The sequence below is a fragment of the Musa acuminata genome, chromosome BXJ2-9 (assembly GCF_036884655.1).
Source record: "Musa acuminata AAA Group cultivar baxijiao chromosome BXJ2-9, Cavendish_Baxijiao_AAA, whole genome shotgun sequence".
In the NCBI taxonomy this organism is placed as follows: Eukaryota; Viridiplantae; Streptophyta; class Magnoliopsida; order Zingiberales; family Musaceae; genus Musa; species Musa acuminata.
Genome location: NC_088346.1, coordinates 43,093,818 through 43,116,538, shown reverse-complemented (window position 1 = coordinate 43,116,538; position 22,721 = coordinate 43,093,818). Strand labels below are relative to the sequence as shown.

Below are 22,721 nucleotides of genomic sequence, written 5' to 3'. Positions count from 1 at the left end.
AGGTACCTGGAGTAAAGATACAGATACTGCAGCTGACCCTGTGATCTACTTGCTAGTGGATGTGAATACTGATGCTTTGACTTAAAGCATGGCACGAGTATACATATATATTGAAGTCCTGGAGTTTTGGTGGGCATCGTGCCCCCATTTAATTAATAGTTCAGTCTGAACACTAGAAAAATCCTTGTGGACTCTATTCTTCACGAATTAAGCAATGGTTTAAGCTTAGATTGCTCGATTCCCGCATATAAACTTTGAATAAAATACCAACATATAACTAAAAAGGTAGGAAATGAGTGTTTAATGCTTTACCGGTACGATCAAGGTTGAAAGGCATCTACAGCAGCCAGTCAAAGCAAGAGTGCAACGCCTGCATCGAGATGCTCATCGGAAAGTGAAAAGCTGTGCTGTTAGGTTTGAAAAATGACTCCATACTTCAATGATTGCTGGGCAGACGGCATCCTGACGAACCTAATGAAAATAAAAAAAGAGACACGTATTGGGCAAGCAAACGATGGAGTGCTGATGAGACTCCTCATCATTCAGAGTAAAAATTAAACATCTATGGCATATTTCACTTGTGTTCAAGTGGAGTTCCAATATCATTGCGAGTGTTAGTGACCATCAATATTAATAATCTGCTGCCTTACTCATATAATGATCTCAGTGAGTTTGGTAAGTACTAAAACGAATCCATCGACAAATAAAAAAAGCAAATATGTATGTGACTTGTAAGTGAAATATCTTTTTTAAACAGAAGATGGTGGTGTTGGCTAATAAACTATACTATGATAATCTTTGACATAAAACTTTGCATAGATCACCAAAAAAATTATTATGCATGCCATTAACCTAGGATTCTAAGACTCCAATCTCTAACTGGAAAACATGATTAGCAAGCTAATCTACTAAATATTGTTATTTTCAGCCTCAAAATATAACTGATTCTTTCAATCTGTTCTCTTCCTACCACTACCTGTTAAACACCCACCTCAAAAGCAACAATGCTTCACCTCTTTATTCTAAATTTGAACAGCCCCACCGCACTCTTGAGGATCTCGCTGTATAAACCCACTAACTCCAGTGAGAACCGAATGTAACTTTGCTCCTTCACAATATTATTAATTAAAGGATCCACGTTTTATAAGAAACCTCATTATGATAAGGCTGCTATTCGTGCAAGGAAAGAAAAAGCCGGATGTACACACGTGCATCTATCTTTTCCGCAAGACACCTCTACAGAGTGGCCACTAAATGTATCTAATACTGGGACATTTGACTGAGTGATTCGGGGATCTCATCCCACTATTTAGTATTTACTTAAGGCTATTGGATTCTGAAGTTGCATGCTTTCAGTATAGTAGTTCCCCGAAACATGATTAAAGATCCAAGTGGTGTTTAGGTAGTACCTGAACGTCTGCAAAAATCTTCACACGACCAACAGTGCATGTAGCCTTCGAGCACAGCAGTAATCTTGGTGGACATCGTCATAAATCTTGGTGGACATCGTCATATAGAGAAGTACCCACAAAAACACTCCATCCATTTCGTTTGATGCAACAGAGAAATTGGAATACCCTTTCTGGAAGATAGCACGTATTCTGCAACAAAAAAAAGAGCAAAGCGATGCTGTTAGCTTTAGCTTCCTTTATATCTATTTCATCATACCCTCGAATATAGACAACAAATGATTGCTGATTTAGACATTGGTGGTACCCTTACAAGCACAGCAAGCTCGGTGAAGAAGTGACGACTGAACTATGTTCAAAAATGTTTCGATAATAACCAAAGTCACAGTGGAAATCCAGACTGATACAGAACTCTAGACTATACAAGGACGCTGCTCACTGATCCATATCTGTCATTTGCAGAAACTTTCAAACACTAGAGAGTAGACTGAATCTTTACCTATTTGTGAGATACTGCTGCTACTTCACGCGTTTTTTTAGAAAGTTCAGCCATCATTTGCCACGCCAATAGTTTGTTGTCCACTCCAGAAACTTGAGCAGTTCTATTAAAAGGTATTGTCAACATCCACAATTCCTGCTTTCTTGGTTGCATATGAAACAGAAGTTCATCGCAAAATTATATAGGGTTGTATTTACAAATATTAAGTCACTTTTATAGAACCTTTTCATTATTTAACTTAAGCATCATAAGAGACTTCATGTAACTACTCCATGCGTTGCCTGCATCACCTAGGCAATCTCTTCCGGCCAATAGATAGTGAAGAACTATATTTAGGTAATGTTATGGGAAGATGTCGTTAATGTCCTAGTCAACCCAACATGATCCAAACTCATATGCATAAGGTTATCCAATGTGTCTTCGAAGTGAAAACGTAGAGCCCCCAGGCACTAACAATCTCTCTTGAGCCTTTTTTCTATGTGAACGATAAGGGTGAGACATCTTGCAATCGCTTGCCTTGGACCCTTGTCCATGTAGGCAGTCCAATGAGGGGGAACTTTTGTCTCTTTCTTCCAACCTGGATGACATACGGAGGACACATTGTCACGGACTTAACTGGTTTTGCCTAAGTCGTGCAGCACCCTTGCGTATCCGTTCGCATAGGTCAACCTCCCCGAAACTTCTCATGGTCTCTTAGGACCTACAAAAGAGAAAACAGGTTAGAGAAAGCGCCTCACTCAGGATCCACAAGCAAACATTTCTGAAAACACCTCACAGGCAATGCAAATTACAAACAGACTTTGCAAACTCTGAACGGTTGCATAACAAAGGGTCAAAATGGTCCACTACAGATCGAATATCTCTCACAAGTGTCCACATGACACAATATTTATTTACAATCCTAAGAAGGCCACCAAACCCAACTAAAATGGGACTGTTAAGCCTTCGATCGTTCCTCTACATGCTGTGCAAAGCATGAACAAACAGAAAGACACGGATATACATCAGTATTACATCAAACATTTTGTTTAGAACTTTGTCTATGACATTCTCCCCCACTTATTCCTTCGACGTCCTCATCGAAGCCTTTGTCGACACTGTAACTCCTCACCTTTGATGAGTCTTCAATCTTCTACTCTAGTTGTAATGTGCCTCTTGGCTCCCAACTGCTCTTCGCTGCTGTTTTTGAGTAGTCGAACCTTTGATCCGCCATGCTGCTTCAACTCGCCAATGACTCTGACTCTAGTGTGGGGTTGGCTGAGTTGTGTTGATCCCTATTGGTTCCTACGGATCCTCCAGATGAAGGAAAAGACCATCTTTACTATGCACCACTCTCTGAAATGCCTCATGCTGCTTGAACTGGGTGAATGCTTCTTGGAGCTTTAACGAGCATCACCTCGCAAACTTATGAAGTTTTGGGTCCTTCCTCCACAAAATTTGCCCATCGACTCTTCTTTCACTTAGTTGTCACTTCCAGGTAGATTCGCATCACTTCCGCTTTCGATTGGCATTCTATTGGGAAATGAAGCGGATAATCTACTCTTAGTAGCACTGATCACGATTGGTGATGATTTGACAACTATTGTCTTCCATTATCTTCGAAGGGTCTTTGAACATGTGTAGAGCTCCTCTGCTGGATAGATAAAAGAATTGTGGTACTCGGTTTTGCCCATTCTCTTAAGAGTTGAGAAGGCAATGATTACTTGACTTTGTCCGCCTCCTCAAGAGTTATACTCCATGCATCAAGCTGGTTACTGGCTTTCGCCTGCTCTTTGCTCACACTTCAAGCACTCGAAGTGTTTGCACTCCTTGCATTGAGTTAGCTACTGTGATTCACCTTCTCAATGCCATCGAACTTCTGGAATGCAGGAAGTTTTCACCCCAACTTGGAGTAATTCTCTAATAGATTTGGTCACCTCTAGGATTGTACCGTCTTCTCTATCAACCCTGTTGCCTACTCCACTGAGTAAAAAAGGTACAACACCGCATACTGCTTGCTTCGTTCCTTGGTCGTGCACTCTTGCATGACTTGAAGTCCTTCACTTTCGGTTATCTTGATGAGAAGCTCGTTGACACCGGTCTTACGAAGTTCCTTGGCCTTTGCCCTTCAGCCTTGTCTCTGTACTTGGAGTTTGCCTTTGCATGCTCCAACTCTTCGGCCCCTTTCATGACCAAGCGCTCTCCCTCCATGAGAGCAAGGGATCAATGACTTTCACGGAAGTCCCGCCTCTGCGGTACCATGGCGTTACCATGCCCATGGCCCTACTATCCGTCGCCTCATATCTACATCCCTTTTCTTCACGATTAGTAGATATGTCTCTGTGGCACTCCTCTGAGTCCACCTCCATTCTTACTGATGCTTGATTTTGGAGAGCTAAGTCCCTCTGGACTCGTCGTCGCTTCCTCGCCCCTTTCAACCCCCTGCTTCAACACCTCTGTGTTCTCCAAGCAGCTCCTTTTGGTCGATGGAAAGACAGACTGCAACTCTCATGCATGGCCTTTGCCATCACGTTGTAGGGTTTGCACCGATTCTATTCTCCTTAGCTTCTTTAATAGCAACGTTCGCTTACTCGACCTTGTCCTCTGACTTGCCGGGTTCCCTTAAGCGAATATGGGCTCTAGAATAGTCCAACTCTCCAGCTACTTCGATCATACATCTGCATGATCAAGTCCCTCCCATGGGACTCATTGGTACTTGCATTCGAACTTTTCCCTTGGTGGAACACAGCCCTCATATGCTGGTGACCAAGGCTTTTATCCAATGTAAATTTCGATGCACGCACGGAAGACCCGCCTCTACGGTACAATGGCCTTCACTCCTTGAATCCATAGCCCTTCTTGTCATCGTGTTGTTCACCGAAGTGGATCTTCTAGTAGCTCCCGATCATACCTCTGTATGATATAGTCCCTCACGGGACAATATCGTGTGTATTGCATTGCCACGAATTGTTCCACCACGATCCGTTGCACCATGTCACCTCCTGGTGACATCTCTTTTGCATTCCGATCCTTATGGGATGAACTCGAATTGTGATCCCTCCATGTGTGGCCTTTGCCAATACATCACAGGGTCTCTTTCACCTTCGATTTTGTTTGCTCTTTTGGCAATCGACCTTCATCCACTCGCTCTTGGGTCACACCTAAATGAAGCACCGCTCTAGGACAGTCCGTCCCCTAGTAGCTCCCGAAGTCCACTGACTTCGTTGAAAATGATGCACCATTGTCTGGATCCTGGGCCTCTGCCCCTACCAACACAATCTCCGCTGCGTATCGCTTCCTTCATGGCAACTTGAATGGCAACAATGTGGCATATTCTTCAAGAGTGCCCGCCTCCGCGTTCTCTTGTCCTGTGCCAAGGCCTTCTGAACCCAACTTCGCCTCCGCAAGTTGAGTCACCTTATTCCTCTATCAAATGCTTCTCCGAGATAAGGTGCATGTGCCCAGAAGCTCCCTTCGTCTTTGGCACCATGCAAGATGAGTCTGCTCCGTCATAATGAAGGACCATGGAACAACATGATCATGCTCTTGCCTTTGCAAGAGTTCATGTCCTTGACCTTTGTCCAAAGAAAGCACTGTGCCTCCGTTCCATGTTCCATCTTCTATGCTGGCTCCCTTCATGTAACTTGGGTACTTCGTCAAGTTACACCTAAGTTGCTCCGCTCCTCATTTTACATTGAGTTGATGGTGGCCCTCGCGCCCACCATTCCACGGGTCAGCCCTCCCTTGAGTTTGATCTCCATATCAACTCCAAGTGTGTCTTTATTTGTGTTGTTTTGGGTCGCTCCCCCGCTTGATCTCGTAATGCATCTACTAATGCATTCTCTCAAGCGAGATCATGCGATGACTCCTCGCCGCTCGCTTGGTCCATTGAGCTTCATGGAGTTGTTGTTTTTGAGGTACTCCTCCTCAATATGTGCAGTCTGTTACACATGATTCTCCCTCTGGAGAACCGGGATCTATCCCTCCTGGATAACTATCCCGTTGGAGCAACATCTCTCTATGCTTCTTTCTCTCTGAAAGTTTTGGAGACTACTATCCCCTTGGATTACTCCGATTTGCTAAATAAATTGTGCATTATTCTGCCTCCTGCAAACGCACTTGCTAGATTGCAACTCTACATCAATACAGCCCTCGCTGCACTACTTAAGGCCTAGCAATATGCTGAACTCGCTGCACACTTCAGCCTCATACGGACGTATCCTTCACATGCCGAAGAGAAAGTTTCAATGCTCCATGGCGCTGAGTTTCGGTCACCTTAGGATGGCCGCGAACAATCCATTGTCCACATACAAGCCCATGCATGAGTACCAAATTCTTCGAGTTAGCAATTCCCCTCACCTCTGTGAGCTTTACACAACTCTTTCGGTCGCTGAGCAACTCATTCCACCTTGCATGGTCTCATCCTTTACCAAGTGCCTCGCTTTCCTTGAACACCATCAAATATAGTTCTCAACGTCGAGCCGTAGCTTGAACTCAGCCATCCTAACCTTTGTGCACTCCACATTCTTCCAAGCTTGCTTATTCTCGTGGCACCTGTTGTGCGAAGGGTTGGCCATTCCTCTGAATGTCAATCTCAAATGCCTGCTCCTCTGAGCGACTCCTTTTCCCTATATTTCCATACCCGTTTTCCCCCAAACGGTGACGCGTGTGCTGACTACCCTCAATTCAGCCCCGCTAGGTCCCCCACATTTGCATGTCAAGTGTTTTAATGAGTGCTTATCCCACTCTGATACCATCTGTCACGGACTTAGCTGGTTTTACCTAAGTCGTGCGGCACCCATGCGTGTCCGTCCGCAAAGGTCAGTCTCCCCGAAACCTCCCATGGTCCCTTAGGACCTACGAAAGAGAAAACGGGTTAAAGAAAGCACCTCACTCGGGATCCACAAGCAAACATTTCCGAAAACACCTCATAGACAATACAAATTACAAACAGACTTTACAAGCTCTGAACAGTTGCACAACAAAGGGTTAAAATGGTCCACTATAAACCGAATATCTCTCACAAGTGTCCACATGACACAATATTTATTTACAAGCCTAAAAAGACCACCAAACCGAACTAAAATGAGGTTGTTAAGCCATCGACCGTTCCTCTACATGTTGTGCAAAGCATGAACAAAAAGAAAGACACGGACATACATAAGTATTACATCAAACATCTTGTTTAAAACTTTGTCCGTGACAACATGTCGATAGGGGTCGGAGACGCCTGACATTTACACGTCGGGCAAATCACTAGTGGGAGTCGAGGTTGCCTAACCTCTATACATCCAACCTACGCCTTGAATTGATGACCTCCGAGCACCGATCTCCAAGGGTTGGGGATGCCCGATCTCCACACATCGGGCGAGCATTGACGAGGGTTGGGGACGCCTGACCTCAACTTATCGGGCGAACACCCATGGGGGTTAGGGATGCTTGACCAGCGCCTTAAATTGACGACCTTCTAGTTCCAATCTTTGCGTGTTGGGTGAACATCGATGGGGGTCAAGGACGCCCGACCTATGCTTGACTTGCTCCTTAAATCGATAAACCTCCGAGTGTTGGGTGAACACTTTACCTTGTGCCTCTCGTCATATCAGGTTTCCTCTCACGCGGATCGAGTTTTCTCGACTCATGTGTCTCGGGTATATTTTGCTTTGTATCTCTCATCATGATAGATTTTTCTCACACCGATCCAATTTTTCTAACTCACGCGCCTTATGCACATTTTGCCTTGTGCCTCCCGCTATGGTAGGTTTTTCTCATGCGGGTCGGGTTTTCCTAACTCACATGCCTCAGATACATTTTGTCTTATGCCTCCTACTGTGATGGGTTTTTCTCATGTGGGTTGGGTTTTCCCAACTCATGTGTCTTGGACACATTTTGCCTTTTTTCTTACGTGGGTTAGTTTTTCCCAAATCACATACCTTGGGCACATTTTGCCTTGTGCCTCCTATCATAGCGGGTTTTTTCTTATGCAATTTAGGTTTTCCTAACTCTTGCATCTTAGGTATATTTTGTCTTGTATCTTTGGTCATGGAGGATTTTTTTTTATATAGGTTGGGTTTTCTTGACTCACGCACATTTAGCCTTGTGCCTCTTACCATGGTGAATTTTCTTGCACTTTCCAAGGTGATCTCCGAGCATTAATCACTTTAGCACTTTTCGAGATGCCCCTTCATTAATTATTAATTAATATATTTTTAGATTCGATCCGAAGGGATATATATCTTTAATATGAGAGGAGAGAGGTTGATCCCTCCTTATAAATCCTCCTTAACAATGGGGGTGAGGCTCATTCTCTCATTTGAGCCTCTATGGTCTCCCTTATGAGCTTCTTTTTCTTCTTAGTCTCGGTTATCCTCTTCAAGGCGAGTTGGTCCTTGATCCTCTTCTTGAAGGCAGGTCGGTTCCTAAGTGTTTGTGTCGAGGTGGATGCACCAATAGGTAGAAAGGGTGGCTGTTCTCCCTCTTGGGTGAAAGTACTATGTGTTAGGGGCAAAGCCTCTTTTCTTAAGCGTTTGTTGAGGGGATAAGCAGGTGGGTGTTGCTGTGACATCGAGCCCTCCAAGCACCAAAAGTATTACAGAAAGATAGCATTGACGTCCTAATCAGCCTAACGTAATTCAGGCCCATGTGCACAAGGTTATCTAAGGTGTCTTTGAGGTAGAAACGTTGAGATCCTGACATATCACTTACATAAAAACTGAGGTCGGGAGAGGTTTCCCGATTTGATCCTTCGAGGCACAAGTTAGTAACTTAAGGTACGTGTGTGTGGTCATGAGTGGTCAAAAGTGATCTCCTTTTTCACTATACTAAAATGAGCTTTAAGCATTCCTAGTCATAAAGAGGTAGACTGTTCTATGAAATATTCTACGAGGAGGCAACCCTCAACTACCTATAATAATATTTCCTTGGTCTTTTCTCTACTTGGGTGAAAAGGGTAAGAAAGCTTGCAATTGCCTGACCTTGTCCACGTGGGTAGTCCGACGAGAGATAGCTTATTTCTTTCTTTTAACCTAGATGTCACGTGGAGGACACATGTTGGATGGTGAATGATTGATAATATCCCCTTCAGGTTACAAAACAAATACACCCGCAGAATTGGTGTGAATGATGTTGTTTTCATACAAAAGCCTCACAATAGGTTGTAGTGGTAAAATGGAATTGTCCAAGCTAAAAGATAACACCTGATTCTGAACAAGAGGCACATTGAGATACATCACTTTAATCAAGAAAGTTCACAAGGCCAAAAGACCATCTGGGATCATAGTTTACTCTTGAATCGAATAATGACACTAATGGAAGAAGAAACCAATGATGGAACCTAGGAATCTCTTATATTTGTTTGGTATGATAGGGATTGTGTTGACAATGTCTATTTTGGAGTACGTCTATCATATAGACAGATGCACTAGAATTAAACCGGGAGAAAGTTACCAAGAAGTACTATCTATACTACGTACTGAAGAAATGATGATTTCTATCTTTAAAAGGATACCTAACGTATCTCATGAGTTTACCAATTTCTGGAACACTAGTTACAACTAATTCCTCCATGATATGTTTGCCTGCTTCCATGTCAGGACACTTTGATGAAAAATCATCTTATAGCCAATTATAATTGCTTTCACAATATAGTTTTTGGTTGATTTAGCTATGCCATTTTGAGCAACAAAACCTCAAATCTGACAACTATTTTCATCATACAAAACCTGCTTACTTCAACTTCAAGGTGACAAATTCTACCATGAGGAGAATATTTCTAGTCAGTGTCATAGTTGATTATATCCCTCGTGTCTTACAAGTACAACTCATGAATATCCAGATGAAACTAATAAAATTATTTCATATGTATCTGGTCTCATATTTTTGAATTTGTCAATTATTTGAACATTTGAAAAACTTATGCTCTTATATTGCCCTTTCTTGAATCATATCATGCTGATATATTATTATCCTACAAACCAAAGTCTAGAGGTTATTTTATTATCCCACACTGCTGAGCAATTTGCAATATTTAGCCTAATGTTCACTAGGGCATCATGGAAGTATTTTCATCAAACATCAAGCTGAGGACCATCATTACCATTTTCTGCAAAAATTACTAGGACTCAGCCATTATGAAATGTATTTTAAAGAGAACTGATTAATTGACATAAGCAAATTAAGTAAGATGTGTTCCTTAATCATCCCAATGTTTGTAAGGAGAGAACATTGGCAAAACAGCAAACATCCAATAAGGTCCTCAACTAGATTCCAAACTTTTTATACTCATCAATTCAAAGCTCTAATTTTTATTTTTTTTTTAGGAAAAAGGTAGTGGGTGGCCACCAGGTTACTAGGAGATTTCAAAGTGGGCAGTGCACCATTACTAAAAGTTTCCTGCTACCTGTTCAGATAAAACAATCATCCGACATATTACAACTGAAGACTTCAAGGACTACAATCTTAAATTAAAAAATGGCAAGGAGAAGTTTCTGATGAATGAGACTCTTAAATATCATTTAAAAAATGTGCCAACAGAAGCTTAAGCTAAAAAGAGTTTGTGTATGCATATGCAAAAGCCATTTCTTCTTCTTTTGTGTTAAGATCATTACCCAATTGCAAGTAAGAGATTAGAGACTGGCAATGCAAACCCAGCAATGAGATTACTGGAAATACAATTTAAAGTTTTATCTCAAGAGAATTAGGAATCCTTGTTTCACAAGTTTAAACATAGGTTTAACAAACAATAGAGAAGACCTTTTTAATTAATATACAGCACATGAGAAGTGAATGAGAGAGATGACGTCAATAAGGATGTGCTCTAGGAAACAAAAGAAAAGTGAGAAATGGTTGAAATTAAGACTGACTTGAACAATTAAATGTAATGGCATTGATAAAAATTTGAAGTGTCACAAAGCAGAATTAACAACAACATTAATGGGCCACTCTCCTATCCATCTCAATCATTAATGTTGGTCCAGTCAACTTATTACACGGGCTAACTTCGCTTGGATGGTAATTATCATTATCAGCCCATTAGATCTGTCCTATGATTGTGCAAGATATATAAATGGGTCGTCCAGGGAACGTATTAAATCATTTTTTTCTCTCCGAATGACCTTATTTGATTTGCCTTTACTTTTCATTTATTGTTCTGTATTTTTCAAACTAGTAACCTAATTTAGGCATCAGAGGATCTTGTTAGGCTGTCTCTCCAAGATGATTACTCGGCATAAAAATGAGAACCAAGCCCTACATGTTGGTCAGACGACTAAAAAGTGCATTATCGATATGAGTTACTGCCCCCAAAAGTACTAATAAGTGATCCTACTTTAATCTCTATAGAAATTCAGATATCTTCACAGATTCGGACATCATGGATATCGGTCTCATCAAAGCAATTAGACCCTGAATTGCTATCTATATTTTCCATATCATCTCACTAAATATATCAGCCACTGAATGTATAACACTTGACCAAAATCTCCAAGGAGCAGAAACAAAACAAGAAAGACCAAAAACGATGATTACAATGATTTCTACATCGTTATCACCGCATCTTTAACAAGATCATAAGCAAATAGTTCATAGAAATCGACCAATACGACAATCTACCACATCAAGTCATCAACCCTAACATAGACCCGATGCTACTCTGCATCGAAGACGATCAGAAAGAGGGTTTGATGAGTTGAAGCTGTTTCGAATTCACAACACGAAATGGATGGAGGAATTACCGATGGAATCGACGGCTCCTGCTCCTTCGTTTCCCTCCAAGAAATGGCGGGATCTGAGACTCCATTTCCAGCTCCGGGTGTAACGAACACCTCGTCGGGCATTTATAGGCGATCATCTTTCGGTATAATGCTCCGAGACTTGAGGGCAAATAAAACTGCTCCGTAGGTTACTTCCAAAATTACAAATCCATTAATAGGTAATTCTCTTCCCACGAAAAGAAAATAAAAATAAAAAATTACTAAGGAATTATTTGTAAAAGAGTCCGATTTCTTTCTCGCTTACACGAACATCTACCCGTCTTATAACTGGAGGTAGTTTCTGGATATTCGTGGGACCCACCGAGGGTATTGTTTCCAATGGAGAGGTGGGTGGAATTATGACGAGTAGCAAGGGTGGAGAAACTTTTTTGTTCTTTTCCCACGGCGCAAGAATTAATACACGGAGAGTTTCCGAAAATCTCATCAGCTTTTTCGGAGCTCGCGTTGGTTCAGTTCGTCTTCGAATTCTCTGGTGAGAGACAAAGATCTTTTGTCGCCTCCGATTCCTCGGTGGCACTTGGTTCATTCTTTTCCGATTCGAATGGATTCCGATGCTTTCATTTTCCCCGTTGGTCTCTCGATCGATTCTTGGAGCTGAGTTCCGTCGTTGTTTCACAAAGAATGAATCTTTCGGTTGGATTGCATCCGTGATGCGTTGTTCTTAACAAAATTATTCGCTTTTGGAGTTCTGATTTTTGCCTCGTTGCTTCATTTCTAATTTCGACGGCATTCGCCCCTTTATTTTTGGTTGTAGCTTGAACAAGAAAAGCATTTTATTTAGCTACGGAGATCTATGTTTTCCCATATATTGTGAATGTTGGTCGTTTGGGCTTTTGATGGTTCTTGTCCCTCATAAATCCTCGTCTTGTTCTTGCTTCGGTCTGTATAATCTTTTGTCAGTTTTCTCCAATTTCTGTAATAAATTCTTTTGGCTTGTAACATGCAATAAGGATATTCCAATTACTTACCATTTATACGAAAATTGCGAGGCCTATAACGGTGTAATGTTAGATTGCTTAAGAATGATTAAGGAATTAGGATTGTTTATTATGCTTATATATAGGCTGATCAACTCTCTTGTTACAGAACAGGTTATCTTCCATTTAGCTCTGGTTGTTTGCTACAGCTTGATGCATGTTAAAAACCAACCATTTTACTTCAGTTTGCTTGCAATTAGCATAAACTCTTTGAACTTTCTTATAATTACTTTACAAAGACTACAGAGATGTATCTGTTGAGAAAGGTTCCATCTACTGCCACTTTGGTTACCCCAGATTCCTGGAAAGTAAATGTTCTAACAGTACGTAATTATGCTTTGATTTCCATCCATCATTGTGGTTCAGGTAGTTAATTCCTTAAGATTACATTCGTGATTATGTAGTATTATTAAAATTGACTTGTGTTTCCTATTTATCTAAATCACTCTTTCCCAGTGACTTGGGAACGTATGTCAAGACAACTTCATTGATCAAGATTTGTGGACACAAATATGACCAGTGAGTTCTTTTTCATCATTAATTTTTTTCAGAGAATTTCTGATTGTGTAATCATCATTTTGTCATGGACATATGCTGTATAGGCAACGTTTTGCTTTGTCTAAAGGCACATTTTGGTTCCAAACCAGATAGTAAATTAAGCTGAATTGTTGTTATGTGATGTTTGGGAGGACAGTTAGCCATCATATGGCCACAATACATCTTGTCAACTTCTCTCTAAATACGTTTGAATAATTTTGCCATATCTGTTATCCTGTATCAGTTTGCTTAATTAGGCACCAAATTTACTATGTTTTCAAATGGATGTCAGTGTCTTTGTTATTTCTAACTTTGTCTGGACATCATTGCTCAAATATATGCAGAAATACTACGTACAAAAGCATAAGCATTTTGAAGCTTGAATTGAATGAGAAATATTTATTTGCATGAATAAGCATACTACTTATGACAATTTTATATATCTAAATATATTGAATTATGCATACAGGCTTTCGCCATGAGCCAAATGACTTTATACTTCAATTTTTGAGATATTTTATTTTAACAGTATGCTCTAGTCTTTAGTTGGTTGTATGGTACATGGAAGGACTAATTTAAATTTCCTTGCCCTACTAGCAGGTAATATAAGAAAATTGAAGGATTTGTTGCTTAAAAGTGACAACCGCAACTGTGCTGATTGTGGTGCCACAGATCCGAAGTGGGCGTAAGTTCTTATATATTGTACAAATTACACACATCAAGCCAGCACATTTACTTTAGATCCATATTTTTTTTTTCCTAAATTAGCTTTTGTTGGTTTATGGGTTTCAGAACTTCAAAATTTTCAGTATATCTCATAAGGAAAGAATTAAAAAAAAAAAATTTAAAGCCCATATTTGCTTGTTCGCTTTTCAGCTTCATAGACATATTATTGTGCTGTGCACATGAGGAGATACAGTTTTTAATGGCCCTTTCCTTGTCTTTGCAGGTCAGCCAATATCGGGGTATTTATATGCTTAAAATGTAGTGGTGTGCACAGAAGCCTTGGCACTCATATTTCAAAGGTAGTGCTTAAACATACATACTTTACTGATAGTTAGGCCTTCAAATTCCATGCATAAAATTTTAAAAGTCTTAAGGAGAACTGGCAAGATAATTGAGCTTTCAAAAATGACGCATCTAAGTCTTGCATGATGGTCTTTTTATTGGTGAAATTCCATTCATTTAATCTATAAACTTACGAGTTAAACCAAATCGTAGTATGTACAACTTCAAATATGTCATTTGATTTTGCTCTTTTCCAATCAGACAATTAAAAGTGCTCCAAAATAGCAGTGCATCTTAACTATTTCGTCAAGATGAATGCTATTTGCTTTTTGTTTCTTAGAGTTCCATTGATAATTCTTCCATTCTGTCATGATTGTTGTTTAGGTTCTGTCAGTGACATTAGATGAATGGTCTGACGAGGAAATCAACTCTATGATAGAGGTTGGTGGAAACTCTTATGCCAATGCAATATATGAGGCTTTTCTTCCTAAGGGATTTTCCAAGCCTAAACCGGACTCCAGTCATCAGGAAAGAACAAAATTCATTAGGTATTTGATATTATGATGTCATTGTTTGAGGTTTCTCTCACATAAGTGAATGGTTCTTCATGAAAAGCCCCTTGTTATGAGTTACAGGTCGAAGTATCAGTTGCAAGAATTTTTGAAACCAAGCCTACGTATTGTTTCTTCAAAAGGGTCTTTCACGTCCTGTGATTCTGGAAAGGATACTGACAGTATTTCTCCTTCAGAAAGTTCAACGAGTATTGTAAGAATGCTACATAAAAGAAAAAACAAATGATAATACTTTTGTCTAAATTACTCTGACAACATGGTCTTGGATTAGTCTCAGGCAGGGATGGTAGAATTCATTGGCATACTGAACGTTAAAGTGATAAGAGGAACTAATTTAGCAGTTAGAGATATGCTAACTAGTGATCCCTATGTTGTTTTAATTCTTGGACAGCAGGTGAGTTTTCTCTTTCAGCATGAATTTTTGCCTTTGTAAATGCTATGTTTCTTCATAAGAGTGTAATTTGTTTTACTATATGATGGATTTCTGCAGAAGGCTCAGACAGCTGTTATTAAGAGCAACCTGAATCCAGTTTGGAATGAGGAGCTTAAGTTATCAGTTCCTCAAAACTATGGAGCCCTGAAAGTGGTGAGTTATGGACCAATTGTTTCTGCTTCAGTTACATGTCGTGTCACATAGACTGTGCTCCATCTTTTCAAACCAAGAATTACTCAGTAATAGATGGTTATAACTGGAGTTTAAGAAATATTGCTTTCGTTTCACAACTTCATACTCACATGTTTCAACATATGATCCACTGCTAGACTAAGATAGTCTTATGCTCATAGTCACTCAATAAACTTACACCATGGAATATACATTTTTGAGTTCCCAGAACAAAATCCAGATCGAGTAGTCTTCAGAAAAATCAAGAATATGGATGATTTCGGGCCCTTTTATTAAATTATGTTATGTCAATTCTTTTAAAACCCAAATGACATTTTCAACTTTTGTTCCACAAGCAGCAAGTATATGATCACGACCTTATCTCTTCCGATGACATAATGGGTGAAGCTGAGGTGGATCTCCAACCGATGATCACATCTGCTACAGCATTTGGCGACCCCGACTTGCTTTCCGACATGCAAATTGGGAAGTGGCTGCTGTCAAATGACAATGCCCTCATCAGAGATAGCGTCATCAATGTTGTTGATGGAAAGGTCAAACAAGAGGTGTCACTAAAGCTACAAAATGTAGAATGTGGAGAGCTTGACCTAGAATTGAGATGGATTCCCTTGATCCAGTAAATCACTGGTGTTTTCATGACCGGCTTCCTGTAAAGCAGCCCTTATCCGCGCTGCAAATTTGTTGATCTTGTTGTCCATGCACATTGAACTGCATATGCAGGGATTGTTTCTTCTGATTTAATGATCATATGTCTGTTTATCTATCTTCTGAAGAACTCCCTGCATTCTGGGTTTGGATTGTCCCAGAACTTTGTCTACGATTACATGGGCCATCATAAATGAGCTTATCGGATCTATACATGAGTTTTATGTCTTCATATAAATCTTTGAGTAACAAATAGTGTTCCATATTCTTCCTTCTGCTCCATGTATCCAACAGTTGAAAGAAAAGAAACTGATGAGCAAATGGTGCAGTGCACACACAACTCAGCCACCAGCATGGTGAACCCAAAATTTTGGGTCTTTTCATTTATAATTGGCTTCATATCATGATAAAAGGCTTAGGGGATGAGAATTATAATAAAGTGAAATCTAGGAAGAATTAGAGTATGTATTTCTAAATAAGGATATTGGGTATGAGTCAGAGACCAATGTCTCCCTGTTTTAAGGAATAAGGCTGTATCCATTTAGCTTCCCTAAACTCTATATTGATGGGATATTCGTACACTGAATGCATTTTTTTTTAATTTCTGTAAACATAAATTATTTTCATGAATCGAACATGACACATTTTATAATAGTATTGTGTCAATGTTTTAGTCTCATATAAATTTGTTTGTTTAGTCTATTACAATTAACTTGAATGAGTTACTAGATTTTAGATTTATCAAATTAATAAATATGTTAGCTCATCGAATTAGATAGTGATAGTAATAAGATTTCATATTTAACGATACCATAATATCCATGATTAAGAACCTCGAGTTTTATTGATAGTGGAAAAAAGAGTGCGTCGGGTCATAGGGAAGATCCCTCTCTCTCTCTCTCTCTCTCTCTCTCTCGTAAACTAAAAGTTAATCACCTAGTTTCAATTGAAATATATATACAATGAAAAAGCACCTCACATGTTCTTAATATTTTTATCATCAAACTAGTATTTAAATGACACTAATTAGAATTAGAGTTTTTATCAACTTAAATTAATTATATAATAATAATAAAATCATAAACCCTAATTATTTGGGTCAGATGCATACATCTTTTGTCATCATTAAGATTCATAAAAGGTTATATGTGTAATCAAAAGTACTTAAATCTATATTTATAATTTCTATTGATATCTTTTTAGGTCTTCATTTATTTTTTTTTATACCACTAACATTAATCATTTTACCTCTTTTGACATTCAGAAATTTCCTAAGCACATGCCTCTATCATTTTAAATATTTTTTTTATCTTATCCTCTATCGAAGTAATAAATAGTTGTTAATAAATAAAAATATTTTTTTTCTATCTTTGCTAGTAATCTACGTATCAATTTCAACATTTTCGTTTAACAACATAATTTTTTTATATACATTAATTCTTAATTTCTCAACACTTAGATTTATACAACATTGTTGATTTCATAATTGTCTTATAAAATTTTTCTTTTAATCTCAAAAGTATTTGATAATAAAAAAGACCCTTATCGCCTCTCATTATTTCAATTATCATGTTTTTTACTTTATGTATAATATTTTCATCATTTATTCTATTTTATTGAATAATTGATTCAAGAGATTACTTGTCCATCAAATTTAACTATATTCTCTTATCTATTTCTAGAATCACTAAGATTATATTTTATATTTTCAATCTTAGTCATACTTAATCTAAAATCTTTAGCTTTTAAGCTTGCTCTATAGCTCAAGTTTATAATTAATTTTGCTTAGACTCAGATATTATTATCAATAAATAATATGCATCAAAGAGGTCTTTCATATAAGTTCATCCATTAGCAATGTGAAAAAGTATAGACTTAATATGGATACTTGATATAATCCTACACTAATAAAAAATTTACTAGATATACTCCATATAGTTTTAACACTAATAGTTATATCATTATACATATATTTAATAATATCAATATAATTAATTGATACATATTTCTTTTCTAAAACTTACCATGATAAATCTTTAGTAACTCTATCATAAGCTTTTTCTAAGTCAATAAAAATCATAAGTAAATCTTTTTTTTTCTCCCTATACTTTTTTTAATAATTATCCTAATAAATAAATATTCTATAGTTGATCTTCTAAGCATAAAATTAAATTATTTTTGAGAGATATTGTTTCAAGTCTTATTATACCTTTCATAATTCTTTTCTAAAGTTTTATAGTATAACTTATAATTTTAATTCTTCTATAATTTGAATAATTTTATACGTCACCCTTATTTTTATAAATTAACACTAAAAAATTCTTTTTCCATTCATTAGGAATCCTTTCAAATTTTATAATTTTATTAAATAAACTAGTTAACTAAGTTACTACTTTCTCCACTAATTTTTTTCAAACTTAACTTAATTATATAAAAATAAAAAAAAAATACAAAAACATGCATTTAAGATTTTAGGTTTTTCAATGTATAAATACTAAACTAAAATTAGAGAAAAAAATGAAAGTCGCTAACTTTGAAGTGATTTATATATGAATTTTTTTTTCCTAAAAGAAAACATCAAAACAATTCTAAAGCCTTAAAAGTTCGTCCCTTGGAATCTACCACTCCCCCTTCACTTCCTCTATCTCCATACTATATTTAATTCAATGTCTTAACTTTTTTTATGATTTTTTTTACCTCTAGGAAAATAAAATAAACCTCCTTAGAACTGTCTAATATTGTGTGTGTTTCTTTTTCTTTTTCCTTCTTTTTTTTACTATCATCATAAAATTTATTCCAAATTTGAGTAAAAGATGTGAAAAGAACCTGATTTCCTGCCAACCTACTCAAGAATGTTGCACTCATTGTTAATTCAGTGTTGGTGGTCTTTCTCTCTCTACTTGTTGATTCTTGTTTTCCTACAGTTTGATTAAAATATGATAGAGAACCTATGTATAGTTTTTCACTTGGTTAGGGCACCTCATATGTGCATGTAGCCTACCTTCATGTCTTTCTTTTGTAGGGGAAAAGTCTACCTTCATGTTGACATGCTTCCATCAAAAAAGTCTTTGTTCTTCCCAAGGTGATGAACCCACAAATATATTTTCTAGGTTCATCTAAATTCTGACCTCTTCTGATATGTTCTCACTCCATGTTCTCTTTCTCTAATTGCTCTTTTTGTCTGCAGGCTTCTCTCTCAACAGTAGCTTGATTTCTCTTCCACGACCAAGCTCCTGCCATGGCAGATCCCAACCCCAGTTTCTTCAAAGGCTACTGCAATCGTTCTCGCTTCTCCTCGAACTATCCTCGTCCTCCTCCTCCTCCTCTTCCTCTCTCCCTGTTCCCTACCTACAACTTAGTCGACTGTAACTTCCTTCACCTTCGATCCCCACCACCCTCCCCTCCCCTCAGAGAAGCCCTCCCCCTTCTCGGTCTCAGTCCAACAAGGCACCACCTTCAGGAAGAATCCTCATCCTCCTGCAGCGCCTTTCCGGAAGGCGAGGGCGGTGGGAGTTGCACTGGTGGTGACAACGAGAAGAAAAGCTTGAAGGATGGAGAAGATGAGCAAGGGGCCGTGGCAGTGTCCCTCCATATAGGCCTCCCGAGCTCCGGCGCAGCTGACCTTATCTCCGGGGTCTCCTCTACTATGCTAAATGATGGAGAAGGGCCTGAAGAAGATGGTGGTGGTGGTGATGCAATTCTTTCAGGTTACCCTATCATAGGGAGGCTTATCAAGGGCCAATACTGGATTCCCACTCCGTCTCAGATCCTTACAGGTCCTTCCCAGTTTTCTTGTCCGGTGTGCTGCAAGACCTTCAACCGATACAACAACATGCAGGTGATCTAATTCTTCTCTTACAAGGTCCATTTACCTTTGTTGCATCAATAACATGGGTGTGTGATGGTACCCAAACTGCTGTGTGTGTGGTTATTGTGAGGCTGATCCGATCAATAGTTCCCCTTCTATTCTTATGTCGCTGCAGAAGACAGAGGTAGGAATGATCGTATGCTTTGTTGTGTTACTTTCAGTGTGTATATTTACTCTTCTGTGGCAGTTGTAAGGGATTTCTGAAGTAACCTTAGCCTCTGTTATTCTTCTGCATTAGCGTCTGTCCTGACTCCATTTCCAGTCTCTTCATCCGTCCCTCCCTCTCTCTCTCTCTCTCTCTCTCTCTCTCTCTCTCTCTCTCTCTCTCTATATATATATATATATATATATATATATACATATCACAAGTAATCTTTACATCCTGTTTTTTGAAGTTTCTGTTCCTTCACTGTCTTCTGGATCTCAGATTATGATCGGGAGAGAAAAATATGAAACATGAAAATAGAGCTAATAATTACATATTCCACTATATAGCCTCAAGATGGATTTATTTCAATGTTGTTTGTGGTGATACAAATGATATATCGCATGTTCTATTGCCATATAACGTGGATTCTGATCCATTGGATTCTGTCGTTGCTCTGTGGGTGTTACAAGTAGATGCACATGTGGGGTCATGGACAACAATATAGGAAGGGGCCGGAGTCGCTGAGGGGCGCGCAGCCGACGGCGATGCGGCGGCTGCCGTGCTACTGCTGCGCGCCCGGGTGCAGGAACAACATCGACCACCCGAGATCAAAGCCACTCAAGGACTTCAGGACTCTCCAGACCCACTACAAGAGGAGGCACGGGATCAAGCCTTTCGCGTGCTGCAAGTGCGGCAAGGCGTTCGCGGTGCGAGGGGACTGGCGAACCCACGAGAAGAACTGCGGGAAGCTGTGGTACTGCACTTGTGGGTCGGATTTCAAGCACAAGAGGTCCCTCAAGGACCACATTAAGGCGTTCGGCCATGGCCATGCAGCCTATGGAATCGACTGTGCCGAGGAGGAGGACGAGCCGTCGTCTGAGATCGAGCAAGACCATGATCACCACCACCATGATTATTCCTTGTAGCTTCATAACGTCTTCAACGACTCTTCCTTTGTTCTTCGGCCCATTCCGTTTAGCTCATGTTCATGTTTTGTGTTCCTCGTGGATGTACAAGTATTAGACTCATACGCAACATCAACGTAGACTCATGTAGTATCTAAAATCTTGGTTGATCAATCTAGTATTTTTGGCTGGCTTTGTTTATCAGTCTAGTTCTAATTTTAGTCTGTTCAATCCAAAATGCATCTCATCATTGTACTGATTGGAGTCATTTACCTATTATGCTCCCTTCTTGGTTGTGTATGCTTCGAGTCTGATGAGCTTTGTTTACTACGTTTCTTCTTTCCCTCTACACCCAACCAAATAGCAATTTACCTTTGGCTCATGAAAAGGAGTTTCCTTTTTCCTCTTTTGTTTTTGTTTGCTTTATCTTTTGTGAAATGGGAAACAAATGCAAAGAATTGCTTTGTTGTGAAACGAAGCAAGAAATCTTGTGAAGCTGTTGAGATTGTCTGATCTTTCTCTTCCACTAATTAACGCAATGATTACACCCTAAAATGTACGTAAAGTATGTTTCTAGCTGTTTCTCTTTTCTCATGCTTTTTAACTTTAAGCTTTAGATTTTCTTTTACTTTCTCAGTGCATAATTTCTGTAGCCAATCCTTCAACATTAAAGATGCATGTCTTGATCTTTGTACTGTTTATAGATTATTCTTAATACTAATTTGTACCATATAGCATTCTTCTTAACTTGCAGAAAACAGCCTGCAGTAGCAGTTGCATGCAGCAGCACCAACTGGTGATGGATAAATGGTTCCTCAAAGATTTCAAAGCCTCTCATCCTGGTGAAACAATATTAATGGTCCAGTAGGCAAATGGCTTGCGACAAGGGCTATTGGGACCAGAAAACAGACATAAATTGAGACATCCTCTCTTGGGTGTTGCTGTTCTTGTCATCTTTTAAGCAGGCATAACGAGTCACAAGAACATGGAATATGATACTAACTATTTAGTGCATCCATCCCCATGTTGATGTTCTCGAGAATACACGCATGCTCAGTTGAAGACATGTAAAGTCTCCAAGTGTTGACAAGATGGAGCATGAAAGAGGAAGAAGATTTTCTACATGGGACATGGACTAATTGTTTCCTCTTGTTTCCTTGTAATCCCAAGAAAGACCATCCATATTCTACGTAAGAATATATTTATTCTTCATCCTCTTCACATTCCAAGGCATGGGGACAGCTTTGTCTCCCAGTTTGACTTTCTCAAAAGCTTCATGATGTGAATATGAAAGCTAATAGTAAAAGAAGCGCCTCATAGATTCGCATGACTAGTATCCACAGCTAGAAGAAAAGGTCTCCTGGGAGCATGGATGCTTATAAGATAATTTGTGTGATCACATCTTCTATGTGAGTAGGTGAAACATCAGCATCGATATGAACGAAGAAAACTTCTTGAGACCGGAAAGAACACTTCAAACGGTGAAGAGAGTATGTGACTTGTAAAGTGAAGAAGACTAATTAATTAAAGGAAAGAACACTTCAACTGTAGTTTGAGCAAGAGAAGGTGGGAAGGAAAGTTCAAGCTCTCACAATGATATGGAGCTCTCCTACTTCAATTCTGTCAGCTGTTCGAGTTATAGGCTTAAAGGTCTGGGAATTAAGGTTAAGTAGAGGCTTGACAGTGAAGAAAGTGAAGTGGGAGCAGGTTATGACCATTGGGAAAAGATTAATTTGAAGATCCTACTGCCAAATCAAATCAAGGAATGATTTTGGGAGAAAT

The 22,721-nt window shown here is 39.0% G+C and overlaps 2 protein-coding genes and 1 long non-coding RNA gene across 6 annotated transcripts; 2 read left to right on the top strand and 1 right to left on the bottom strand.

Moving 5' to 3' along the window:
• Window positions 1–38: 38 nt before the first annotated feature.
• LOC108951229 (uncharacterized) lies at window positions 39–11,790 on the bottom strand. The gene is made up of 3 exons (XR_001975539.2): window positions 11,616–11,790; window positions 1,410–1,601; window positions 39–471 (listed from the first exon to the last, which is right to left on the bottom strand). It is a non-coding gene; the product is annotated as an uncharacterized LOC108951229 (long non-coding RNA).
• A 245-nt stretch (window positions 11,791–12,035) lies between these two features.
• LOC103998675 (ADP-ribosylation factor GTPase-activating protein AGD12-like) lies at window positions 12,036–16,148 on the top strand. Of its 4 annotated transcripts, none has more exons than XM_009420214.3 (9): window positions 12,036–12,126; window positions 13,088–13,150; window positions 13,769–13,853; window positions 14,118–14,193; window positions 14,561–14,724; window positions 14,812–14,941; window positions 15,020–15,142; window positions 15,239–15,334; window positions 15,712–16,148. In XM_009420214.3, exons 2-9 carry the CDS (start codon window positions 13,144–13,146, stop codon window positions 15,991–15,993), a joined length of 963 nt encoding a protein of 320 aa, XP_009418489.1. In that variant the 5' UTR covers window positions 12,036–12,126; window positions 13,088–13,143; the 3' UTR covers window positions 15,994–16,148. The 4 variants fall into 4 exon arrangements, with proteins under 4 accessions (XP_009418489.1, XP_018686988.1, XP_018686990.1 ...); XM_018831443.2 differs by having other exon boundaries at window positions 12,043–12,126; window positions 13,766–13,853; XM_018831445.2 differs by lacking the exon at window positions 12,036–12,126 and adding an exon at window positions 12,133–12,997.
• A 3,061-nt stretch (window positions 16,149–19,209) lies between these two features.
• LOC103998963 (zinc finger protein WIP2-like) lies at window positions 19,210–21,074 on the top strand. Its single transcript, XM_009420594.3, has 2 exons — window positions 19,210–19,856; window positions 20,508–21,074. Exons 1-2 carry the CDS (start codon window positions 19,257–19,259, stop codon window positions 20,958–20,960), a joined length of 1,053 nt encoding a protein of 350 aa, XP_009418869.2. The 5' UTR covers window positions 19,210–19,256; the 3' UTR covers window positions 20,961–21,074.
• The last annotated feature ends 1,647 nt before the right edge of the window (window positions 21,075–22,721 follow it).